This window comes from Balaenoptera musculus, chromosome 1, assembly GCF_009873245.2.
Source record: "Balaenoptera musculus isolate JJ_BM4_2016_0621 chromosome 1, mBalMus1.pri.v3, whole genome shotgun sequence".
Taxonomy (NCBI): Eukaryota; Metazoa; Chordata; class Mammalia; order Artiodactyla; family Balaenopteridae; genus Balaenoptera; species Balaenoptera musculus.
Genome location: NC_045785.1, coordinates 156973813 through 157001739, shown reverse-complemented (window position 1 = coordinate 157001739; position 27927 = coordinate 156973813). Strand labels below are relative to the sequence as shown.

Below are 27927 nucleotides of genomic sequence, written 5' to 3'. Positions count from 1 at the left end.
GTGATTAGGATGTTTGTCATTATTTTTTCTTATTTCTTGGTCTGAAAGAAAGCTGTTGGTTTCTGTTTATTATGTAACTCAAAACATTTATTCTTTTGTTGACATAGCATCTTCAGGCAACACTAGTTTTGTCTCTTCCTTTCTGATCATATTATCTATTATTTCTCTGTGTTTCTAAGCAATATTTAATAATTTTCATGACAGCAGGTATACTTTTTTCTCCTATTTTAATAAATGTACTTCAAAATATTCACTGTTAAATATGATTTTTATATATACTTTATTATGTGATACAGGAACATTGACTTTATGAAACAAGTCATTTCCTTTTCTTATAGCTAATCACTTTGTCACCACCATGCCCCACTACACTCACACCCACAATTGCATGTTCACACATACACCCCCCCTTGTGTTATAGCTATATTTATCTACCTGTAGTTTACCAAATACTAATAGTGGGTTCTCACATCACCTGGAGCTCTTTCTGGCTTTTTTGCCCCTATGATAGGAATACCTTCCTTTGTCTCTCTGTTCCTCACATTCTCTTCCTGTACCAGCTCATTGTACATTTCCATTTATAAATCACCTTTCTCTTTTGATCCCCATCCCAAACTTTCCATTGTTTTTCTTAGACACCACTGTACTCAACACATACTTGTTATATTTTACCTGTAACACCTTGTGATACTTATTCACAATACCAATAAGCTTCCCCTATCACTGTAAGTTCTCCCTACTCCATGCCTTATTTGAGCTTTAGCAGCACTCATATATTAGATATTTTAATTAAATACTTGTTTTCAGATAAATGATTAGCTTATGAAACTTGTTTAGTTTTTGTATAAGTGGTATATACTTTAAGATGAATACGTTTTCATAGGGGTCTCTGTTCTGTTTTCTAAATTGACTGCATTTTCCAACATTACATAAGAATTAGAAAATTGGATACCTTCTTTCAATTAGTGAGATACTTGGGCCCAATATTCTTTTGCATATATGTATATATACACACACACACACACACACACACGCATATATACATATACCACACACACACATATGCATACATACACACACACACACCTCTGTGTTGTTCACTTATGGTGAATTAGGTAATTTAGGTCAGTAATCCACCTAAGAACTTACTAGAAAAGCTGGACAGAATTTTCACAAAAAGGGTTGGGGGGAAGTGACATCCAAGAGCCAATAAGGATGTGAAGAATTATGGGCCAAAACACTCTGGAAGAAAGAAACCCAGAAAAGTGAGCCCACTGTTTCTCTAGGGGTATCTGCCAATTCTAGAAGACATGTCTGAGATGTTAAGATTTGGAGTAACTGTCAGATCTGTGAATCAAATTTTGGAATCCAGGGCCTACCAAAAGGAGACATGGTAAATGACTATATTTTAGGTTGGCATTCTAAAGGACTATACCCTAGAATAAAATGTAAACTGGATATAGACTTACCTTTTAAAGATTGAAGTCTAGCATTAAATTATTTCATTCCTTAAATTTGGTTAACATAATCCACTTTTGCGAGTCTCCTATGAGCCTGCTAAAAGCAAATCTCTAAAAGAAGATTATATCTTATTAGGCCTCAAACTATTTCCTTTTTCATGTACATTGTTCAATACTCATTTAAAAAAACAAGTATACAAATATTCAAGACAGTGTGGCCAAAACCACAAAAACAAAATAGACAACAGAGTAAGATTCATAGGGGCTCCAGATAATGGAGTTATCAGGCAGATTGAAATAAATATGTATTAGTATGTTCAAGGAAATAAAAGTTAAGGCTGAGAAATTCAGCATAGAGCTAGAAATTATAAAATAATGAATAAAACGAGAATTATAAAATTGAAAAATAAGATATTTAAAGTTCTTAGTGTTAGTGGGAGGTTTTAGTAATAAATTTAGCCTAGCATTAGGGAAAGTTAGTGAACTCAAAGATATGGTTCTAATAATATCCAGTTGAAAAATGAAAAGATAGAAGGGTAGAAAATAAAGATAAATAAGAGCAGAATGTAAGATAAAGGGAATGCAGTGAGATGGTCTTACATAACACACAATTGGAGTCTCAAAAAATAAGAGTGAAAGAATGGGGCAGAAAGTATTTGAAGAGACAGTGGCTGAAAACTTTCTAAAATGGCTAAAAAGATATCAAATCACTTATTCAGGAAGTCCTATAAATCTTATGGAGAAAAAATAGAGGGAAAACCCACCTAGTTTCGTTAGACCTTTTTGTTTTTTTTAAATTTTATTTATTTATTTATTTATGGCTGTGTTGGGTCTTCCTTTCTTTGCGAGGGCTTTCTCTCTAGTTGTGGCAAGTGGGGGCCACTCTTCATCGCAGTGCACGGGCCTCTCACTATCGCGGCCTCTCTTGTTGTGGAGCACAGGCTTCAGATGCGCAGGCTCAGTAATTGTGGCTCACGGGCCCAGTTGCTCCGTGGCATGTGGGATCTCCCCAGACCAGGGATCGAACCCGTGTCCCCTGCATTGGCAGGCAGATTCTCAACCACTGCGCCACCAGGGAAGCCCTCGTTAGACTTTTGAAAACTAAAGAAAGTGGGAAAATCATCAAAGCACATAGAGATAAAAGTTGCTTTGCCTTCAGAGGAGCAACAATCAGATCAAGAGGTAAGAGATCAACAGAAACCACTGACATGGAATGTATAGAATGGAATGATAGTTGGAGTTAATGTGCTGAAAGAAAATAAGTGCTAATGACCTAAAATCTTTTCCAGAAATAAAGGTAAAATGAAAGTATTTCAGTTGAATATTTTAATAATTTCACTCAAATATTGATAACAATTTAAGAGGTATGGCCAACATGGTGGAGAAGGGAGACGTTGAGCTCTACTCCTCCCACAGGCACATCAGAATTGCAACTGTTTACAGATGAGAACAACCTGAAGACTAGCAGGAGAGATTTTTCAAAACTAAAGATATAAAAATGGGTAAGAGGAGTGGAGACAGTTGCAGAGGTTCTCCGCAAAGGGTGAGAGGTCCAAGCCTTACATCAGGCTCCCCAGCACAGGGGTCCTGCACCAGGAAGAGGAGCACCCAGAATGTCTGGCTTTGAAAGTGAGCAAGACTCATACAGGAGAGCTGGAGGACTATAGGAAACAGACTTGCTCTTAAAGGGCTCATGTAAAATCTCCCAGTGCAGAGGCCACAGAGGCAGTAATTTGAAGAGAGCCTGAGTCAGACCCACTTGCTTGATGATCTTGAGCCTCCCAGAGAGGCAGAAGGCAACTATGACTCCCCCTAGGGATATAGATGCTGGAAGCAGCCATTTTGGAGAGCTCCTTCTACCAAAAGGACACTGGTGCTGGTAAGCACCATTTTGAAGTTTTCCCTCTAGATTATCAGCACTAGTAGCTTGCCCACCCATCAGCCAGGAAGCACCAGCATGGAACCCAACAGGTCCTGGCTCTGCCCACCAGCCCCAGGGCCCCACACACCAATGGGTCTGGATCAGCCTTGGGAGCCCTCAGGCACCACAGTCAACCTACTAGTGGGCCAGCACCATCACTGGGACCTCCCAGAACCCACAAACAGCTGGCTTGGGACATGACCTAGCTATCCCACCAACAGGGTAGCACCAACCGGGTAGCACCCAAATACCCTGGGCCCTGCAGCTGGTGACCCCAGAACCTGGCCTTGACCACCAGCAGATAAGAACTAGCCTCAGCACCTCCTGGGCCATGAAACCTGCTGTATTGGGACCCAGCCCCACCAACTAGTAGGCTGGCAGCCTCTACATGTCAAGGCCTGTTATCCAGCCAACTTGGAGGTCAACACCCCCTACCACTGTGCCTATGGTGGTCAGCCCTGCCACAAGAGAAGGGCCCATACAGCCCACATGGAGGCACCATATAGCTCTGGTGACCAGAGGGAGGTGTGCTGCTAAGCCCCATATGATGACTCCTACATAAGGCCATTTCTCTAAATTGGGAAATGTAACCAACCTACCTAATACATAGAAATAAAAACAGAATTATGCAAAATGAGGTAACAGAGAAATATGTTCCAAACGAAGGAACAAGATAAAACCCCAGAAGAACTAAGTGAAGTAGAGGAAAGCAATTTACTGGATAAAGAGTTCAAGGTAATGATCATAACGATTCTCAACATACTCAGTAGAAGAATGGATGAACACAGTGAGAAGTTTAACAAAGAGAAAATGTAAAGAAGAACCAAAGAAAGCTGAAGAATACAATAGCTGAAATAAAAAATACACTAGAAGGAATCAATAGTAAATTAGATGATAGACGGAAAGATCAGTGAACTGGAAGACAGAGAGTAGTGGAAATCACACAGATGAACTGAAAAAAGAAAAAGGAATTAAAAAAAATAAAGTTAGTTTAAGAGACCTGGGGACAACATCAGGCATACTAACATTCACATTATGAGAGGTCCCAGAAGGAGAAGAGAGAGAGAAAGAGGAGAGAACTTATTTGAATAAATAATAGCTAAAAACTTCTTTAACCTGGAAAAGGAAACAGACATCTGGTCCAGGAGACATAGAGGCCAAAATAAAATGAACCTAAAGAGATTCATACCAATACATACTGTAATTAAAATGGCAAAATTTAAAGAAAGAGAATCTTGAAAGTAGCAAGGGAAAAGCAAGTAGTTATGTACAAGGGAACTTCCATAAGACTATGAGCTGACTTTTCAGTAGAAACTTTTACAGGCCTGAAGGGTGTGTCATGATATATTTAAAGTGATGAAAGGAAAAAATCCTACAATCAAGAATGCTCTACCTAGCAATGCTGTCATTCAGATTTGAAGGAGAGAGAAATAGTTTTATAGACAAAATCTAGAAGAGTTTAGCAGCACCAAACCAGCTATATAAGAAATGTTAAAGGGACTTCCCTGAGTGGGAAATAAAAGACCACAACTAGAAAATATGAAAATTACTAAAGGAAACATCTCATTGGTAACCAGGCAAATATATAATAATGATGGTACGTCAATCACTTTTAAAGCTAGTAGAAAGGTTAAAAGACAAAAGTAGTAAAATCATTTATAGCTACAATAAGTAGTTAAGGGACACACAAAACAAAATGATGTAAAATATGTCTAAAACATTAAATGTGTGTGTGTGGGTGGATTGTTAGAATGTGTTTGAAGTTAAGTGATCATCAACTTAAAATGATCACATACAATGTTAATATAATGCAAATGTGATACTAAAGCTAGTCATCGTGTCACAAGGGAAGAGAACAAAAGAAGAAGAAAGGAACAAAAAAGAAGCACAAAAACAACCAGAAAGCAATAAATAAAATGCCAGTAAATACAAAATGCCAATATATAGAGTTTAAAGCAAAGACTGTAGCAAGAGACAAAGAAGGATATACATGATGATAAAGGGATCAAGAAGAATATATAAAAATTGTAAATATATATGCACCCAACATAGGAGCACCTAAATACATAAAGCAAATATTAAAGGGAGATATTGACAGTAACACAATAATAGGGGATTTTAACATCCCACTTACATCAATGGACAGATCATCGAAACAGAAAAATCAGTAAGGCAATACTGGCCTTAAATTTCACATTAGACCAGATAATATACATACACACACACACACACACACACACACACACACACACACACACACAGAGAGAGAGAGAGAGAGAGAGAGAGAGAGGATATTCCATCTAAACCCAGCAGAATACACATTCTTTTCAAGTGCACATGAAAGACTCTCCAGGATATATCACATGCTAGGCCACAAAACAAGTCTCAACAAATTTAAGAGGATTGAAATTATATCAAGCATCTTTTCTGACTGTGAAGGTATGAGACTAGAAATCACCTACATGGACACATGGCAGCTAAACAATATGTTACTAAACAATCAGTGGGTCACTAAAGAAATCATAGAGGAAATAAAAGAATATTTTGAGACAAATGAAAATGGAAACATGATTCAAAATCAGTGGGATACAGCAAAAGCAGCTCTAAGAGGGAAGCTTATAATAATACATGCCTACCTCAGGAAACAAGAAAAATCTCAAATAAGCACCCTCACCTTTCACCTAAGAAAACTAGGAATAGAAGAATAAAGAATAAACAAAACCCTGAGTTAGTAGAAAGAAATAAATAATAAAGACCAGAGTAGAAATGAATAAAATAGAGACTGAAAAAATAATAGAAAATATCAATGAAACTAAAAGCTGGTTCTTTGAAAAAGTAAACAAAATTGAAAATCCTTTAGACAGACTCATCAAGAAAAAGAGAAAAGGGCCAAAATGAATAAAATCTGAAATGAAAGAGGAGACATTACAACCAAAACCACAGTAAAGAAAGGATCATAAAAGAATACTGTGAACAATTATACACCAGTAAAATGGACAACCTAGAAGTAATGGATAAATTACTAGAAATGTACAATCTCCCAAAACTGAATGAGGAAGAAATAGAGTACATGAACAGACCAGTTACCAGTAACTGAAATTGAATCAGTTAAAAAACAAAACAAAACCTTCCAACAAACAAAAGTTCAGGCCAGACAGCTTTTCAGGTGAATTCTACCAAACATTTAAAGAAGAGCTAATACCTATCCTTGTTAAGCTATTCTAAAAAAATTAAAGAGGAAGAAATGCTTAAATAAATGGTATTGGGAAAACTGGCTGCTTCATGCAAACGAATGAAACTGAACTACTTTCTTAAACTATATACAAAATAATATCAAAATGAATTCAAGACTTAAACGTGAGACCTGAAAGCACAAAACTCCTAAAAGAAAACATAGTCAATATGCTCTTTTTTTTTTTAAATTAATTAATTAATTAATTAATTTATATTTGGCTGCATTGGGTCTTCGTTGCTGCACGTGGGCTTCCTCCAGCTGTGGCGAGCAGGGGCTACTCTTCATTGCGGTGTGCGGGCCTCTCACTGCGGCGGCCTCTCCCATTGCAGAGCATGGGCTCCAGGTGCACGTGCCTCAGTAGTTGTGGCACGCGGGCCCAGCAGCTGTGGCTCGCAGGCTCCAGAGCGCAGGATCAGCAGCTGTGGCGCACGGGCCTAGTTGCTCCATGGCATGTGGGATCCTCCCGGACCAGGGCTCGAACCCGTGTCCCCTGCATTGGCAGGCAGACTCCCAACCACTGCTCCACCAGGGAAGCCCTCAATATGCTCTTTGACATCAGTCTTAGCAATATTTTTTTGATAGGTCTTCCCAGGCAAGAAAAACAAAAGCAGAAATAAACAAATGAGAATATATCAAACAAAAGCTTCTACACAGTGAAGAGAACCATTAACAAAACAAAAAGGCAACTTACTAAATGGGAGAAGGTATTTGCAAATGATATATCCAATAAGAGGTTAATATTCAAAATACATAAAGAACTCTCACACCGTTCAATATCAGGAAAACAATCTGAATAAAAAATAAGCATAGGATCTGAATAGACATTTTTCCAAGGAAGACATACAGATGGCCAGCAGACCCATGAAAAGATGCTCAAAATCACTAACTACCAGGAAAATGGAAATTAAAACCACAATGAGATATCATCTCACACCTGTTAGAATGGAAATTATCAGAAAGATAAGAAGTAACAAGTGCTGATGAGGATGTGGGGAAAAGGGAACCCTTGTACACTGTTGGCAGGAATGTAAATTGGTGCAGCCACTATGGAAAACAGTATGGAGGGTCCTCAAAAATTAAAAATAGTACTACCATCCAAGCTAGCAAGTTTACTTCTGGTTATTTTTCTGAAGAAAATGGAAACACTAATTTGAAAAGATGTATGCACCCTTGTGTTCACTGCAGTATTATTTAAAGTAGCCAAGCTATGGAAGCAACCTTAGTGTCCATCCATAGATGAATGGATAAAGAAGATGTGGTATGCATATACAATGGAAAAAAGAATGAACTCTTGCCATGACAACATGGATGAACCTAAAAGAGTATTATACTAAGTGAAGTAAGGCAGACAAAGACAAATACCATATGATTTCAGTTATATGTGGAATCTAAAAAACAAAACAGAAACACTCATAGATATGGAGAACAAACAGGTGGTGGCCAGATAGGGAGGATGCAAAGAAAAAAAAAAAGGTACCTATGTGATGTAATGAATGCTAATTAGCTTTACTGAGGTATTCAGTTCACAATGCATATTTATATTTTTAAAGGAATTTTAAAGTGCAGAGCAGAGAAAAGATTACTGATACAGTTTGTTACCAGCAGGGCTGCTGTAAAGGAAATCCTTCTTCAGACAGAATTAAAATCATTCCAAATAGGAGGAAAGATGTAAGAATAAATGAAAAAATTAAAATAGTAAATAAGTTGATAAAGCCAAATGAGTAGTGATCTTATGAACAATAATAATATATTTTGTGGTTTGATTATATAAAGAATAAAACAAATCTGAAATAATAGCATAAATTGAGGTCGACGGGAAAATGGAGTTCATTTCTAGAGACATCACTGTGTTTTCTGGGAAGAGTTAGAAGTATTGATGTATTAGACTTTGCTAAGTCAGGGATGAATGTTATAATTTCAAGGATAACTTCTAAAAGAAAAGTAAGGGTATGATGATCACCAAGATAATATGAAGAGAAATAGAATCATAAAAAATTAATGAATCTGTTTTACATTATATAAGTGAACTCTGTGTAAGTTAAGAGTGTATTTTAAAATAATGCAGAATAAGATGGCTGAAAACTCTGAAGGAAAACTAAACTGGAATTCTGAAAAAAGTGTAAAATAATAAAACAAAACCAGAAAGGCAAAGAGGAAAATAAGAAGAGGAAACAAGCAGAAAAAAATAAAATAGTGGACTCTTGTGCAACCATATAAATAATTGTATCAAATATTAATGTATTTAACACTGCAGTTAAAAGGCAGAGAATTTCAGAATTGATGAAAATGCAAGGTTTACTTAAATACTCTCTGTAAGAGATGTACTTTAAATATAAAGAGAGCTAGGTTGTATCATGCATTCATTAAGCATAAAAAGGAGATTTGCTATATTATATGAGATTTCAAAATAAAATATTACTAGAAACTAGTAAGACAGCTATGATAAAAGAGTTGATTGATCTGGATGATATACAATTATTAATATGTATGCATACAATAATGATTAAAAAAAGAAGAACAGACAATCCCACAATCATATTTGGAAATTAAAAATTTTTTTCAATAAGAGCAACTAGACAAAAAATCAACAAAGACATAGAATTATACTACCACCATGATGTAATTGATATTTACAGACTACTACACCCAAAATTGGCAGAATAAACAGTTTTCAAATGCATATGGTTAATTCACCAGGATTAATTGTATCCTGGTTTATAATCCTGGATTATAAAATGATTGATCAGAAATCAAGTGTATAAGAAAACCAGAAAAGCTGCAGGTGTTTGGAAATTGAATAACATACCTCTTAGTAATCACTGAGTTAAAAACAAAATTCAAAAGAGCCATTACAAATTACAGCTGATCTTTGAACAATATGGGTTCGAACGGCACTATTCCACTTATATGTGGATATTTTTTCAATAAATACGTACTCCAGTGCTACACAATGCTTAGTTGGTTGAATCTGAGGATGCAGAACCACAGATACTGGCGGGTTCAATACGGCAGAGTAGGAGGACGTGGAGTTCTCATCTCCTCACAACTAGGGGACCTACCAGGTGCTGGTGGGGGAGCTCACACACCTGAGGGGATGGGAGGAACCCCCGAGCGATCGGGTAGGACGTTGGGGGAGGGAGTGGGGAGGAGAAGTGGAGGCCAGACAGGACTGGTGCCCCTGAGGGGTGGCTGGGGGAGGGGAAGAGTTCCCACGCCTGGAGGGGCCCACTCACAGAGAGAGGATCCACAGGGACAGGGAGAGACTCTCAAGGGATCAGAGGATTGGAAGGGAACATGGCCAGTGTTTCCCCTGCCCACTCGGGCCTATGGAGTCTGCTGAGGTCCAGGGCTTGATCTTCTGCCCTCTGAGGGCCCCTCTGGCTGCATGGGTCCTGGGGGCGTGGGAGGGAGAGGGAGGAAAAGTAGAGGCTAGATGGGGACTGGTGCCCCTGAGGGGCGGCTGGGGGAGGTGAGGGGTTCCCACTCGGGAGGGGCCTACCCATGGTGAGGAGATAAGCAAGAATGGAGGGAGACCTTCTTGGGATCGGAGGATGAGAAGGGAACACAGCCAGCATTTCCCCCACCCACTCAGGCCCAGGGAGCCTGGTGAGGTCCAGCACCTGATCCTCTGCCCTCCAAGGCCCCCTCCAGCCACGTGGGGCCTGGGGGCATGGGAGGGAGGAAAAGTAGAGGCAAGAAGGGACTGGTGCCCCTGAGGGACAGCTGGGGGAGGGACCACCCTGAGGCCCCTCTGGGGGCCTAGGCCCCGCCCCACCACCATCCCCCCCAGGGCCTCTTCCGCCCGCCTAAGCCTAGGCCCTGCCCCCGCCTAGCCCCGCCCCCCACAGCCAAGCCTTTTTTTTTTTTTTAAACAGCATGAGCAAGTGGGTTTTATTCCAGAAATGCAATATTGATTTAATATTAAGACTCAATTAAGTTAAATATACCACATCAGTAGAATAAAGGACAAAAACCACATTATCATCTCAGTAGCTGCATAAAAAGCATTGGGCAAAATTCAACATCCCTTCATGATAAAAACACTCAAACTAGAAACAGAAAGAAACATCTTCAACCTGATATAAGACATCTACGAAAAACCCACATCTAACACCATACTTAATGGTGAAAGGCAGAGATGCTTCCCCCTAAAATCAGGAACAATGCAAGAATGTCATCTCTCACCACTTCTTTTCTACATTGTTCTGGACAGGGCTATTAGGCAAGGGAAAGAAATAAAATGAATCTACATTGGAAAAGAAGTAAAACTTTTCTATTTGCAGACAACATAATCCTGTGTGAAGAAAATCCTAAAGAACCCCTGCCCCCCACACAAAACTATTAGACCTAATACAGGGGCTCAACAAGGTTACAATACAAGATCATATACAAAAATCAATTGTATTTCTATACACTTACAATGAATAATTCAAAAATGAAATTAAGAAAACAGTTCCATTTACAATAGCATCAAAAGGATAATATACTTAGGAATAAATTTAACAAATGACATACAAGACTTGTACACTGTAAAGTACACAAAACATTGTTGAGTGAAATTAAAGAAGATCTAAATAAGTGGAAAGGCACCTCACATTCACGGATTGGAAGACTTAGTGTTAAGATGGCAATACTCCCCTAGTAGACCTACTGATACAATAAAATCCCTATCAAAATTTGAACAGCTCTTTCCCCCCAGAAATTAACAATCTGACCCTGAAAAAAAATACAGATTAATGATAGTAAGGATGATCCAAAGTCACAGAAATAGAATGGAGGCATGGATCAAGAAAATACAAGAGATGGTTAGCAAAGACCTAGTAGAACTAAAAATCAAACAAACAGTGAATAACAACACAATAACTGAAATGAAAAATACACTAGAAGGAATCAATAGCAGAATAACTGAGACAGAAGAATGGATAAATGAGCTGGAAGATAGAATGGTGGAAATAACCACTAAGGAGCAGAATAAAGAATGAAAAGAACTAAGGACAGTCTCAGAGACCTCTGGGACAATATTAAATGCAACAACATAACAAATTATAGTGGTCCCAAAAGAAGAATAGAAAGAGAAAGGGTCTGAGAAAATATCTGAAGATATTATAGTTGAAAACTTCCCTAACGTGGGAAAGGAAATAGCCACCCAAGTCCAGGAAGCACAGAGAGTCCCATATAGGATAAACCTTAGGAGAAACACACCAAGACACATATTAATCAAACTAACAACAATTAAATTCAAAGAAAAAAAATTAAAAACAGCAAGGGAAAAGCAACAAATAAAATACAAGGGAATCTCTATAAGGTTATCAGCTGATTTTTCAGCAGAAACTGCAGGTCAGAAGGCAGTGGCAGGATATATTTAAAGTGATGAAAGGGAAAAACCTACAAGCAAGATTACTCTACCCAGCAAGGATCTCATTCAGATTTGATGGAAAAATCAAAAGCTTTACAGACAAACAAAAGCTAAGAGAATTCAGCACCACCAAACCAGCTTTACAACAAATGCTAAAGGAACTTCTCTAGGTGTGCAACACAAGAGAAGAAAAAGACCCACAAAAACAAACCCCAAACAATTAAGAAAATGGTAATAGGAACATACATTTCAATAATTGCCTTGAATGTAAATGGATTAAATGCTCCAAGCCAAAGATACAGACTGGCTGAATGGATACAAAAACAGGACCCATATATGCTGTCTTCAAGAGATCCACTTCAGAGCTAGGGATACATACAGACTGAAAGTGAGGAGATGGAAAAAGCTATTCCATGCAAATGGAAATCAAAAGAAAGCTGGAGTAGCAATACTCGTATCAGATAAAATAGACTTTAAAATAAAGACTTGTTACAAGAGACAAGGAAGGACACTACATAATGATCAAGGGATCAATCCAAGAAGAAAACATAATAATTATAAATATTTATGCACCCAACATAAGAGCACCTCAGTACATAAGGCAAATGCTAACAGCCATAAAAGGGGAAATCAACAGTAACACAATAATAGTGGTGGACTTTAATACCCTATGTGCACCAATGGACAGATCATCCAGACAGAAAATAAATAAGGAAACAGAAGCTTTAAATAACACAATAGACCACATAGATTTAATTGATATTTATAGGACATTCCACCCAAAAGCAGTAGAATACACTTTCTTAAGCACACAAGGAACATTCAACAAGATAGATCACATCTTATGTCACAAATCAAGCCTCGGAAAATGTAAGAAAATTGAAATCGTATCAAGTATCTTTTTTGACCACAACACTATGAGATTAGAAATCAGAGGAAAAAAGCTGTAAAAAACACAAACACATGGAGGCTAAACAGTGTGCTGCTAAAAAACCAAAAGATCACTGAAGAAATCAAAGAGGAAAGAAAAAAAAATACATAGAAACAAACGACAACAAAAACACAATGACCCAAAACTGTGTTTCCAAAACACAGGAAAAGCAGTTCTAAGAGGGAAGTTTATAGCAATTGAATCTCACCTCAACAAACAAGAAAAATCTCACATAAACAGTCTAACCTTACACCTAAAGCAACTAGAGAAAGAAGAACAAAGGAAACCCAAAGTTAGCATGGGGAAAGAAATCATAAAGATCAGAGCAGAAATAAATGAAATAGAAACGAAGAAAACAATAGCAAAGATCAATAAAAACAAAAGTTGGTTCTTTCAGAAGATAAACAAAATCGCTAAACCTTTTGCCAGACTCATCAAGAAAAAAAGGGAGAGGACTCAATAAAGTTAGAAATGAAAAAGCAGAAATTACAACTGACACCACAGAAATACAAAGGATCATGAGACTAATACAAGCAACTCTGCAAATAAAATGGATAACCTGGAGGAAATGGACAAATTCTTGGAAAGGTACAATCTTCCAAGACTGAACCGGGAAGAAATAGAAAATATAAACAGACCAATCATAGGTACTGAAATTGAAACTGTGATTGAAAATCTTCCAACAAACAAAAGTCTAGGACCAGATCACTTCACTGGCGACTTCTATCAAATATTTAGAGAAGAGCTAACACCTATACTTCTCAAACTCTTCCAAAAAATTGCAGAGGGAGCATCACTCCCAAACTCGTTCAACGAGACCACCATCACCCTGATACCAAAACCAGAGATATCAGGGGAAAAAAAATTACAGACGAATATCACTGATGAGCATAGATGCAAAAAGGTGCTTAGAGGGAAATGTATCACCTCTACAAAGGTGCTTGTATTTGAAAAGAAGAAAGTTCTCTAGTCATTAAGTTTCCATCTTAAGAAAGTAGAAGAGTAGACTAAATTAATCCCAGAGCAATCTGAAAGAAAGAAACAATAGAGAGTAGAATTCAATTAAATAGAAAGCAGAAAAATAATAGGGAATAATCCATAAACAAAAGTTAGTTCTTTGAAAATACTTAATAGAATAAAAAAATGTCTTGGAAGATTGTTAGGAAAAAATGGAAAAAAGAGGGAAGACACAAATTACTGATACTGACCCCTAGAAAACATTGGCACACTTGAACAGCTCAATATCAATGAACAGTATTGAGTTTGAGTAAAATAATTTTCCTGAAGAAAAACTCCAATTCCAGATGGCTTCACTGTTTACTTCTGTCAAATATTTGAAGAGGAAATATTACCAAGCCTACACAATTAATTACATAAAATAATGGAGGTGGGAACCCTTCCCTTCTCATTTTATAAGGCTAGTGTCACCCTCATTCCAAAAAATGGTCAGTGCTATCATAAGAAGAGAGAACTATATCAACAAAATATTAGCAAACCAAATCCAACAACACATAAAAAGATCATACACCATAACCATTTGGGATTCATCCCAAGTTCACAAGGATGGTTCAACATACACAAATCAGTCAATGTGGTACACCACATAAGCAAAAGCCAAAAACCACATGATCATCTCAATAGATGCAGAAAAAGCATTTAACAAAATTCAACATGTATTCATGATTAAAACTCTTACAAAAGTGGGTATAGAGGGAACATATCTCAAGATAATAAAAGTTATTCATGACAGACCTACAGCCAATATAATAGAGGTGAAAAGCTGAAAGCTTTCCTGCTAAAATCTGGAGCAAGACAAGGATACCCACTCTCACCTCTTCTATTCAACATAGTATTGGAAGTCCTAACCACGGCAGTCAAACAAGAAGAAGAAATTAAAGGTATCCAAACTGGAAGGGAAGAGGTCAAATTGTTATTATATGCAGATGATAATATACTATATATACAAAACCCTAAAGACTTCACATAAAAACTACTAGAAATGATAAACGAATTCAACAAGGTAGCAGGATACAAGATTAACATACAGAAATTGGTTGCATTTCTTTTCACCAATGATGAACTATCAGGGAATGTAAAAAAAACAATACCTTTAAAAATTGCACCCCCCAAAATAAAATACTTATGAATAAATTTGATCAAGGAGGTGAAAGACTTATACACTGAAAACTACAAAACATTAATAAAGGAAATTGAAGATAATTCAAAGAAATGGAAAGATATCCCATGCTCTTGGATTGGAAGAATTAATATTGTTAAAATGGCTATACTATCCAAAGCAATCTACAGATTTAATGCAATCCCTATCAAATTACCCATGACATTTTTCACAGAACTAGGACAAATAATCCTAAAATTCATATGGAACCATAAAAGACCCAGAATGACCAAAGCAATTCTGAAGAAAAAGAACAAAGCAGGAGGCATAACCCTCCCAGACTTCAGACAATACTACAAAGCTACAATTATCAAAACAGTGTGATATTGGCGTAAAATCAGACATATGGATCAATGGAACAGTACAGAGAGCCCAGAAATAAACCCACACACCAATTGTCAATTAATCTTCAACAAAGGGGGCAAGAATATACAACAGGGAAAAGACAGTCTCTTCAGCAAGTGGTGTTGTGAAAGTTGGCCAGCCACATATAAATCAATGAAATTAGAACACAGCCTCTCACCATACACAAAAATAAACTCAAAATGGCTTAAAGACTTAAACATAAGAAATGACACCATAAAACTCCTAGGAGAGATCATAGGCTAAACATTCTCTGACATAAATCTTAACATTGTTTTCTTAGGTCAGTCTCCTAAGGCAATAGAAATAAAAACAAAAATAAACAAATGAGACCTAATCAAACTTACAAGCTTTTGCATAGCATAGGAAATGATAAACAAAATGAAAAGACAACCTACAAGAATGGGAGAAAATATTTGCAAATATTGCAACCAACAAGAGCTTAATTTCCAAAATATACAAATAGCTCATAACAACAACAAAACAAACAGCCTAGTCAAATAATGAGCAGAAGACGTAAATAGACATTTCTCCAAAGAACAAATACAGATGACCAATAGGCATGTGAAAAGATGCTCAACATTGCTAATTATTAGAGAAATGCAAATCAAAACTACAATGAGGTACCACCTCACACCAGTCAGAATGTCCATCATTAAAAAGTTACAAATAACAAATGCTGGAGAGGGTGTGGAGGAAAGGGAACCCTCCTACATTGTTGGTGGGAATGTAAGTTGGTGCAGCCACTGTGGAAAACGGCATGAAGGTATCTCAGAAATCTAAAAACAGAATTAGCATATGATCCAGCAATCCCACTCCTGGACATATATTCATGCAAAAGTATAATTCAGAAAGCCATGTGCCCCTATGTTCATAGCAGCTCTATTCACAATAGCTAAGACATAGAAACAACCTAAATGTCCATCGACAGATGAATGAATAAAGATGTGGTACATATATACAATGGAATACTACTCAGCCACGAAAAAGAACGAAATAATGCCATTTGCAGCAACATGGATGCAACTAGAGACTATCATACTAAGTGAAGTAAGTCAGAAAGAGAAAGACAAAATATGATATCGCTTATATGTGGAATCTAAAATATGACACAAATGAGCCTATCTATGAAACAAAAACAGAATCTTAGACCTAGAGAACAGACTGGTGGTTGCCAAGGGGGAGGGAGTTGGGGGAGCGATAGAATGGCAGGTTGGGGTTAGCAGATGTCAGCTTTTATATATAGAATGGAGAAACAACAAAGTCCTACTATATAGCACAGGGAACTATGTTCAATATCCTATCATAAACCATAATGGAAAAGAATACATTAAAAAAAAGCATGTATATATATTTAACTGTATTACTTTGCTGTACAGCAAACTTCGCATTGTAAATCAACTATAGTTCACTAAAAATATTGATTTAAAAACAAGAAAGAAGTAGCCCAATATACTTGTGACTATAGTCAATGCAAAATTTCTTAACAAAAGTTTGACAAATCAAATTCAAAAAATATGCAAGAAAAAGGTGAATACATTATGACTAAATGGAGTTTATACTAGAATTCAGTTGTATTAACATCTGAAAATCATTCAACTAATTTCACTGTATTAATAGGATAAAAGAAAACTACCTGGTCATTTCAACAGGTGCAGAAGAAGCATTTGAAAAAATTCAACACTCTTTCATAACAAAAACACTCAGCTGGCTAGGAATGCAAGGGAACTTACTCAACTTGATTAAGGGTATCTACAAACTACAGCTTACATAATACTCAAAGGTAAAAGGCTTGATATTTTCTCTCTTAACATCTGGAACAAAGTAAGAATGTCTGCTCTCACCACTTTTATTTAACATTGTACTGATGGTCTGTTCTAGTGCATTATAAGGCAAGAAAAAGAAATAAAAGGAAACACACTGGAAAGGAAGACGTAAATTGCTCTTGTTTGTAGACAGTATGGTAGTATTTGTAGAAAATCCAGAAAAATAAAAGCTGTTAGAAATAGTAAATGAATTTATTAAGGCTATAGAATAAAAGGTCAACATAGAAAAAGCAATTGTATTTCTAAATACAAGCAAGAAAAATTAGAAAATGAAAAAAAAATTTAAACTTCCATAATAGCATAAAAGAATACTTAGAAATAAATTCAATTAAAGATTTACAAGATGTTTTCACAGAAAATTACAAAACACTGCATTGGAAAATTGAAGACGTAAATAAATGGAGAGCTATACCATGTTCATGGATTGGAAGACTTAATTTATTAAGATGGCAATTTCCTCCAGATTGACCTACAGATTTAATGCAATTCCAACAGACTTTGTCTTAAGAAATCTGCAAACTGATTTTATTTATATGGAAATAAATGATACTTTATCTGATAGCACAAGTGTCAAAAAGTAAAAGCTTCATACTACTGCTCCTGAGACTTATTATTTAAGCTACAAACTGTGCCTATCGTTTTTTAAAACAGAAACTTACCTATGATCTGGGTCCAGTTTTTGCCTTTGAAAGCTTTTTCTTGGAACATCTGTTGGACCATAATAAAGAAACTGAGTATGTCAGTGATGGACTTACAATGGCTAAACAATACATTTGAAAAGTGTGGCAAACTTTTGGGGGTCTGTATACTTTATAGATAAGATATGTGCAGATAATTAAAATTTAATCATACTTTAAAAGGATTTTTAGTCAGTTTTCTTAAAATCGTCTTCTCCTTCTCCCCTTCTCCTTCCCCTCCTCCTCCTCCTCCTCCTCCTCCTCCTTCTTCTTTGTTAATATACCTCCAAATAAATGCTAGTATATCTTGAAGTAAAGATGGGGCTTATGTATTACTCTGGAATAGACTTTGTGTTGATTTTATATTTTATAAAAGAGAAATATTTGCATCATTATGATTCTTTATTAATGGGAATTTTTTCTTGTTTTTGTAGGGAAGAATGGACAGAAGCTATCCAGGCTGTAGCAGACAGACTCCAGAGGCAAGAAGAGGAGAGAATGAATTGTAGTCCAACTTCACAAATTGATAATATAGGAGAGGAAGAGATGGATGCTTCTACAACCCATCATAAAAGAAAGGTAGAAAAGAACATCTTACTCCCCTCCTCAGCACAACATTTATATGTGTAGAAGAATTATGTTAACAACTGCCATTTGCAAAAACTGTTAGCCAATTATCTTATGATATGCTATTATATTGGTGTGGATGGTTTTTAATCAGGTGAATCTTAAACCTGTCATTGTTTAAAACCAAATAATTGAAACATCACTTTATTTCAGTGTTTCAGCAATTACCACTGAATGCTGAAAGGGCTTGTTAGGAAGTTGTGATTGATGTGCCGTCATACTACTTTATAATTTGCATTTTTCCCTTATTGTTTTTAATACTATTTTAGAAACTTGGAAATAAAGTGTTTTCCCTAATATGGTCCTTTTCTATTTGGCATTCTGTGTTCTCCTGAAAGCAGAAGGTGAAATGGCTCTGGTATACTTCCTGCTTGGTGCCCCAGCCTCACTAATGTCAGCAGGAAAGCGAACAATCTTGGAAATTATAGCTTTTTATTTTAGTGGCTGCTTCTGAGCCAATGAGGGAAACAGATTTTTTCTTCCCTCAGTGCTCCAGAATAATAATCGCCAATTTATATATTTATGAGAATTGTAAATTATGTTTTTCATTGCTGTAGAAAATTGCAAAGCAACTCCCTGTGTAAAAAGTGGTATTTTAAGATTAAGGGTAAAAGTATTCAAAATAGATGAACATGCCATTTTTAATGTTGGAATATATTTGTTATAATAGATTTTAAATTAATCTTCAGGTAGGAAAATGCTAATTCTTAAGGTAATGATCCATGTAATTTGGTATTAACACAGTGATTAAGAACTCTTTGGAGTTAGACTGCCTGAGTTCAAATCCTCTTTTTCCTATGTGCTAACCATGTGAACTTGCTGAGCTTTACAGTTACAACTTAGATTTAGTTAATCGTCCTTTCCTTACCAGAAATTTCTATTCTAATTAGAATAATATTCTATACTTGATCTTGGCCAAATGTCTGAGAACCTGTATGTCTTCCTTGAAGACTAATCCTCTATTTGTTAGTTGAATTGTATCTCTGTTTTCTTTTGAATCACCTTAACAATGCTCTGCCCTTGTTCCTCAGTTATTGCAAAGAGAAAAATACAATCTAGCTTTACCCACCTTCTCAGAGAGAAAAAAGCTTCTTTTGCTCATGTATGTGCACATGTACACAATTAATTTGAAATTTGACTATGCTTATAAATTTAAAGTCATATCCTGATTATTCTCACCCTTTGAGTAATAAACTACCTTGTTCAGTAACAAGCTAGACTGCTGTAGAACTTCTTAATAACAAAGATTAATAGTAAGATGCTATTTAGGCAGGTAGAGGTTGAACGTGGGAAGTTTATAACACTCTAACTAGAAATACTGTTACTGATAGATGTAAGAATTTTGGAAATGAATATGAAAATTTGCAGAAGAACTTTGAATGAAGAGAGACAACCATTTTGAAAGATATAAAAATGGAAAACTATGGAAGATCCTTCTTTTTCTGTTAAGGCTGGTTGTAAATGATTATTAAAGCATAATACGTTTTCCTGTTTTGTTACCAGTGTTGATTATCTTAGAATTTATCACCTTCACTAATTATCACTTATAAAGATTTATTATATGCTTATTTTGTGCTAGGCTCTGAGCAGTACTTTTATATGTGTTATCTCATTTGATCCTCATAGGAATCATATGAGGTAGGTACTGTTATCCCATTTTACAGTTGAGTCCTCTGATATTTAAAGAAGTTAAATATCTTGTTCAAGCATATAATGACTTTACACACTATGCAACTTCAGTATGCAGTCTACTTTTTATTGATTCACATATCTTGAGCTTCTATAATCTCTATAATTGTTATAGTCATAACATAACCAAGCTATATTAGAAACAAAATTATACGGATAGGCTCTCTTATATTTGTACTCTGTTTCTCAAAATAGTATGTCAAATTGTTGCATTTACACAGTGCTTGAATATTAGTTAATTTCATTTTATATTAGAGCACTCTTGGAAAGATCAGTAGAATTTTAATATTATAGAATACTGGTAGAAAGTGAGGTTTCTGTTGTCCTACTGCTTGAGTTCATGTCCTGGGTCTACAATGTGTGTAATTGTGGGGAAAGTCCCTTAATCCTTCTGTCCTTTAGTCCCTTCATCTATAAAAGGAAGATAACAGTGGTACTTACCTCATAGAGTTGTGAGGATTAAAATATAGTTTGGAATATATGTGAAGTGTGTATATACTAAGTGCTCAATGAATATTAGCTATTATTAGCTAGTATTCTTCTTTATCCACATAAAGATAACTAAACATTCACATATTTTTAAAGTGGAGTCTCCTAGAATTCTCTTGTTGAAACTAAGTCTCCAAAATGAAAAATTGATAGAAGTATTTTGAATTTGGGGGGTGGGGGTCCATTGTCTTATTTAGCCTATATCTTATTTCCATTGTAATTTTTAAATTTTATTTAAAATGAAATAGTATAAAATAGTTTGAAATAACAAAGAGTACAGAAAAAGAACATTTGTACCACTAACTATGCTATAACAATCGTAATAACTTGGTTCAAAAGGGTGAAATATTACTATCACTTCCTTAAGATGACTCTAAAACTACAGTTGACACATGAACAACACAGAGGCTTGGTGAGCCGCCCTCTGCACAGTTAAAAATCTGCCTATAAATTATAGTCGGCCCTCTGTGTCCCAGTTCTCCCTATCTGTGGTTCCTCTGATGCAACATTTCTTCCATATACACTCTTGTTTTTTATCTGTGATTCTTCATTTGAGGATTCAACCAACAGTGGATCACAAAAAATCAGTAGAAAAAAATCCACATGTAAATGGATCCACAGAGCTCAAACCCATGTTGTTCAAGAGTCAGCTATATATCCTTTATGAATGTCAGTTATAAAAAGAATTGTACAAGTTCAGATTATTTTTAATTTTAGATTGTAAACACAAATATTTTCAGATAAGAATATCCTTCTCTGAGAGATAGCTTCAAGATGGCAGAGGAGTAAGGCATGGAGATCACCTTCCTCCCCACGAATACATCAAAAATACATTTACATGACGAACAGCTCCTACAGAACACCGACTGAACGCTGGCAGAAGACCTCAGACTTCCCAAAAGGCAAGAAACTCCCCACATACCTGGCCGTTTGGCTAACAGGGGCTTGGTGCTCCGGCCAGGTGTCAGGCCTGAGCCTCTGAGGTGGGAGAGCCGAGTTCAGGACATTGGTCCACCGGAGACCTCCCGGCCCCATGTAATATCAAATGGCGAAAGCTCTCTCAGAGATCTCCATCTCAACGTGAAGAGCCAGCTACACTCAACAACCAGCAAGCTACAGTGCTGGACACCCTATGTCAAACAACTAGCAAGACAGGAACACAACCTCACCCATTAGCAGGAAGGCTGCCTAAAATAATAATAACGTCACAGACACCCCAAAACACACCACTGGACGTGGTCCTGCCCACCAGAAAGACAAGGTCCAGCCTCATCCACCAAAACAGAGACACCAGTCCCCTCTACCAGGAAGCCTACACAACCCACTGAAACAACCTTAGCCACTGGGGGCAGACACCAAAAACAACAGGAACTATGAACCTGCAGCCTGAAAAAAGGAGACCCCAATACAGTAAGTTAAGCAAAATGAGAAGACAGAGAAACACACAGCAGATGAAGGAGTAAGGTAGAAACCCACCAGACCAGACAAATGAAGGGGAAATAGGAAGTCTACCTGAAAAAGAATTCAGAGGAATGATAGTAAAGATGATCCAAAATCTTGGAAATAGAATGGAAAAAATACAAGAAACGTTTAACAAGGACCTAGAAGAACTAAAGGAATCAATAGCAGAATAACTGAGGCAGAAGAATGGATAAGTGACCTGGAAGATAAAATAGTGGAAATAACTGCTGCAGAGCAGAATAAAGAAAAAAGAATGAAAAGAATTGAGGACAGTCTCAGAGACCCCTTGGACAACATTAAATGCACCAACATTTGAATTATAGGGGTCCCAGAAGAAGAAGAGAAAAAGAAAGGGACTGAGAAAATATTTGAAGAGATTATAGTTGACAACTTCCCTAATATGGGAAAGGAAGTAGTCAAACAAGTCCAGGAAGCACAGAGAGTCCCATACAGGATAAATCCAAGGAGAAACACGCCAAGACACATATTAATCAAACTATCAAAAATTAAATAAAAAGAAAAAATATTAAAAGCAGCAAAGGAAAAACAACGAATAACATACAAGGGAATCCCCACAAGGTCAACAGCTGATCTTTCAGCAGAAACGCTGCAAGCCAGAAGGGAGTAGCAGGACATATTTAAACTGATGAAAGGGAAAAACCTACAACCAAGATTACTCTTCCAGCAAGGATCTCATTCAGATTTGACAGAGAAATTAAAACCTTTACAAACAAGCAAAAGCTAAGATAATTCAGCACCACCAACCCAGCTTTAAAACAAATGCTGGGGCTTCCCTGGTGGCGCAGTGGTTGAGAATCTGCCTGCCAATGCAGGGGACATGGGTTCGAGCCCGTCCGGGAGAATCCCACATGCCGCGGAGCAACTAGGGCCGTGAGCCACAGTTACTGAGCCTGTGCGTCTGGAGCCTATTCTACGCAACAAGAGAGGGCGCGATAGTGAGAGGCCCGTGCACCACGATGAAGAGTGCCCCCCGCTTGCCGCAACTAGAGAGAGCCCTCGCACAGAAACGAAGACCCAACACAGCCAAAAAAATAAATTAATTAATTAGTTAATTTAAAAAAACAAAACAAAACAAATGCTAAAGGAACTTCTCTAGGCAGGAAACACAAGAGAAGGAAAAGACCTACAATAACAAACCCAAAACAATTAAGAAAATGGTAATAGGAACATACATATCGATAACTACCTTAAATATAAATGAATTAAATGCTCCAACCAAAAGACATAGACGGGCTCAATGCATACAAAAACAATACCTGTATATATGCTGTCTACAAGAAACTCACCTCAGACCTAGGGGCACATACAGACTGAAAGCGAGGGGATGGAAAAAGATATTCCATGCAAATGGAAATCAGAAGAAAGCTGGAGTAGCAATTTTCATATCAGACAAAATAGACTTTAAAGTAAAGACTATTACAAGAGACAAATAGGGACACTACATAATGATCAAGGGATCAATCCAAGAAGAAGATATAGCAATTGTAAATCTTTATGCACCCAACATAGGAGCACCTCAATACATAAGGCAAATGCTAACAGCCATAAAAGAGGAAATTGACAGTAACACAATCACAGTAGGGGAGTTTAACACCCCACTTTCACCAATGGACAGATCATCCAAAATACAAATAAATAAGGAAACACAAGCTTTAAATGATACATTAAACAAGATGGATTTAATTGAAGTTCACAGGACATTCCATCCAAAAACAACAGAATACACTTTCTTCTCAAGTGTTCATGGAACATTCTCCAGGATAGATCATATCTTGGTCACAAATCAAGCCTTGGCAAATTCAAGAAAATTGAAATCATATCAAGTATCTTTTCTGACCACAACGCTATGAGACTAGATATCAATTATAGGAAAAAATCTGTGAAAAATACAAATACATGGAGGCTAAACAATACTACTAAATAACCAAGACATCACTGAAGAAGTCAAAGAGGAAATCAAAAAATACCTAGAAACAAATGACAATGAAAACACGACGACCCAAAACCTATGGGATGCAGCAAAAGCAGTGCTAAGAGGGAAGTTTATAGCAACACCTACCTCAAGAAACAAGAAACATCTCAAATAAACAACCTAACCTTACACCTGAAGCAGTTAGAGAAAGAAGAACAAAAAACCCCCAAAGTTAGCAGAAGGAAAGAAATCATAAAGATCAGATCAGAAATAAATGAAAAAGAAATGAAGGAAACAATAGCTAAGATCAAAAAAACTAAGAGCTGGTTCTTTGAGAAGATAAACAAAATTGGTAAACCATTAGCCAGACTCATCAAGAAAAAAAGGGAAAAGACTCAAATCAATAGCATTAGAAACGAAACAGGAGAAGTAACAACTGACACAGCAGAAATACAAAGGATCATGAGGGATCACTACAAGCAACTATATACCAGTAAAATGGACAACCTGGAAAAAGTGGACAAATTCTTAGAAAAGCACAACCTTCCGAGACTGAACCAGGAAGAAATAGAAAAAAGGAACAACCAATCACAAGCACTGAAATTGAAACTGTGATTTAAAAATCTTCCAACAAACAAAAGCCCAGGACCAGATGGCTTCACAGGCGAATTCTATCAAACATTTAGAGAAGAGCTAACACCTATCCTTCTCAAACTCTTCCAAAATATAGCAGAGGGAGGAACACTCCCAAACTCATCCTATGAGGCCACCATCACCCTGATAGCAAAACCAGACAAAGATGTCACAAGAAAAGGAAACTACAGACCAGTATCACTGATGAACATAGATGCAAAAATCCTCAACAAAATACTAGCAAACAGAATCCAACAGCACATTAAAAGGATCATACACCATGATCAAGTGGGGTTTATCCCAGGAATGCAAGGATTTTTCAATATACACAAATCAATCAATGTGATAAACCATATTAACAAATTGAAGGAGAAAAACCATATGATCATCTCGATAAAAGCTTTCCTAAGAAAAAGCTTTTGACAAAATTCAACACCGATTTCTGATAAAAACTCTCCAGAAAGTGAGCATAAAGGGAACTTACCTCAACATAATAAAGGCCATATATGCCACAGCCAACTTCGTTCTCACTGGTGAAAAACTGAAACCATTTCCACTAAGATCTAGAACAAGACAAGGTTGCCCACTCTCACCACTGTTATTCAACATAGTTTTGGAAGTTTTAGCCACAGCAATCAGAGAAGAAAAAAAAATGAATCCAAATCAGAAAAGAAGAAGTAAAACTGTCACTGTTTGCAGATGACATGATACTATACATAGAAAATCTCAGAGATGCTACCAAAAAACTACTAGAGCTAATCAATGAATTTGGTAAAGTAGCAGGATATAAAATTAATGCACAGAAATCTCTTGCATTCCTATACACTAATGATGAAAAATATGAAGGAGAAATTAAGGAAACACTCCCATTTACCACTGCAACAAAAAGAATAAAATACCTAGGAATAAACCTACCTAAGGAGACAAAAGACCTGTATGCAGAAAACTATAAGACACTGATGAAATAAATTAAATACAAATAGATGGAGAGATATACCATGTTCTTGGATTGGAAGAATCAACATTGTGAAAATGACTATACTACCCAAAGCAGTCTACAGATTCAGTACAATCCCTATCAAACTATGAATGGCATTTTTCACAGAACTAGTACAAAACATTTCACAATTTGTATGGAAACACAAGACCCCAAATAGCCAAAGCAATCTTGAGAAAGAAACATGGAGCTGGAGGAATCAGGTTCCCTGACTTCAGACTCTACTACAAAGTTACAATAATCAAGACAGTATGGTACTGGCACAAAAACAGAAATATACATCAATGGAACAGGAGAGAAAGCCCAGAGATAAACCAACACACATATGGTCACCTTATCTTGATAAAGGAGGTAAGAATATACAGTGGAGAAAAGACAGCCTCTTCAATAAGTGGCGCTGGGAAAACTGGACAGGTACATGTAAAAGAATGAAATTAGAACACTCCCTAATACCTTACACAAAAATGACCTCAAAATGGATTAAAGACCTAAATGTAAGCCCGGACACTATCAAACTCTTAGAGGAAAACAGGCAGAACACTCTAAGACATACATCACAGCAAGATCCTTTTTGACCCACCTTCCAGAGAAATGGAAATAAAAACAAAAATAAACGGGACCTAATGAAACTTAAAACTTTTGCACAGCAAAGGAAATCAGAAACAAGACCAAAAGACAACCCTCAGAATGGGAGAAAATATTTGCAAACGAAGCAACTGATAAAGGATTAATCTCCAAAATACACAGGCAGCTCAATATCAAAAAAACAAACAACCCAATCCAAAAATGGGCAGAAGACCTAAATAGACATTTCTCCAAAGGAGATATACAGATTGCCAGCAAACACATGAAAGGATTCTCAATATCACTAATCATTAGGGAAATGCAAATCAAAATCACATTGAGGCATCACCTTACAGTAGTCAGAATGGCCATCATCAAAAAATCTACAAATAGTGAATGCTGGAGAGGGTGAGGGTGTGGAGGAAAGGGAACCGTTCTGCACTGCTGGTGGGAATGTAAATTGATAGAGCCAGTATGGTGAACAGTATGGAGGTTCCTTAAAAAACTAAAAATAGAACTACCATTTGACCCAGCAATCCCACTACTGGGCATATACCCTGAGAACACCATAATTCAAAAAGAGTCATGTACCACAATGTTCATTGCAGCTCTATTTACAATAGCCAAGACATGAAAGCAACCTAAGTGTCCATCAACAGTTGAATGGATAAAGAAGATGTGGCACATATATACAATGGAATATTACCTAGCCATAAAAAGAAACGAAATTGAGTTATTTGTAGTGAGGGGGATGGACCTAGAATCTGTCACACAGAGTGAAGTAAGAGAGAAGAAGAAAAACAAATACCATATGCTAACACATGTATATGGAATCTAAAAAAAAAAAAAAGGTTCTATATAACCTAGGAGCAGGACAGGAAGGAATAAAGACACGGATGTAGAGAATGGGCTTGAGGACATGGGGAAGGGGAAGGGTAAGCTGGGACGAATGAGAGAGTGGCATGGACATATATACAGTACCAAATGTAAAATAGCTAGGTAGTGGGAAGCAGCCGCATAGCACAGGGAGATCAGCTCGGTGCTTTGTGTCCACTTGGGGGGGGTCATAGGGAGGGCGGGAGGGAGACACAAGAGGGAGGAGATATGGGGATATATGTTTAGGTAAAGCTGATTCACTTTGTTATATAGCAGAAACTAACACACCATTGTAAAGCAATTATACTCCAATAAAGATGTTTTTAAAAAATGAATATCCTCATAATTTACAGAATATATTTTCTTCTTTGTTCACTTTTTGACAAATGGGCAGTAGGATAAAGAGAATACCTACTGATTATGGTAGCTATGCTGAGAATTGTCTTAACTGCTCTCTGCTACCTGGATCAGACAGATGTGGTAAGAGTATTGCCGTAGTGTCTGCTCTGCAGCTTGAAACTCTTGGAGAGGGATGGATACTGGTGCCGGAGAGAAGAGGCAAAGCCCTTGCAACCAGATTCAAGTGCTGATCTTTGTTTAAATTAAAAGATGATTTTTCAAAGGAATTTGATTAGAGCAAGGGTCCCCAACCCCCCCATCCACACACCCCCACCCCCCGCCGGGCCGCACAGCAGGAGGTGAGCGAGCGAAGC

At 36.9% G+C, this 27927-nt stretch overlaps 1 protein-coding gene across 5 annotated transcripts in view; it reads left to right on the top strand.

Moving 5' to 3' along the window:
* AKT3 (AKT serine/threonine kinase 3) overlaps nt 1–27927 on the top strand; it is a 392845-nt gene that overhangs the window by 191148 nt on the left and 173770 nt on the right. For all 5 annotated transcript variants that reach the window (XM_036863102.1, XM_036863094.1, XM_036863086.1 and 2 more), the window contains one exon: nt 18380–18524. In XM_036863102.1, coding sequence (XP_036718997.1) covers nt 18380–18524 — 145 coding nt within the window. The remainder of the gene's footprint in view (nt 1–18379; nt 18525–27927) is intronic.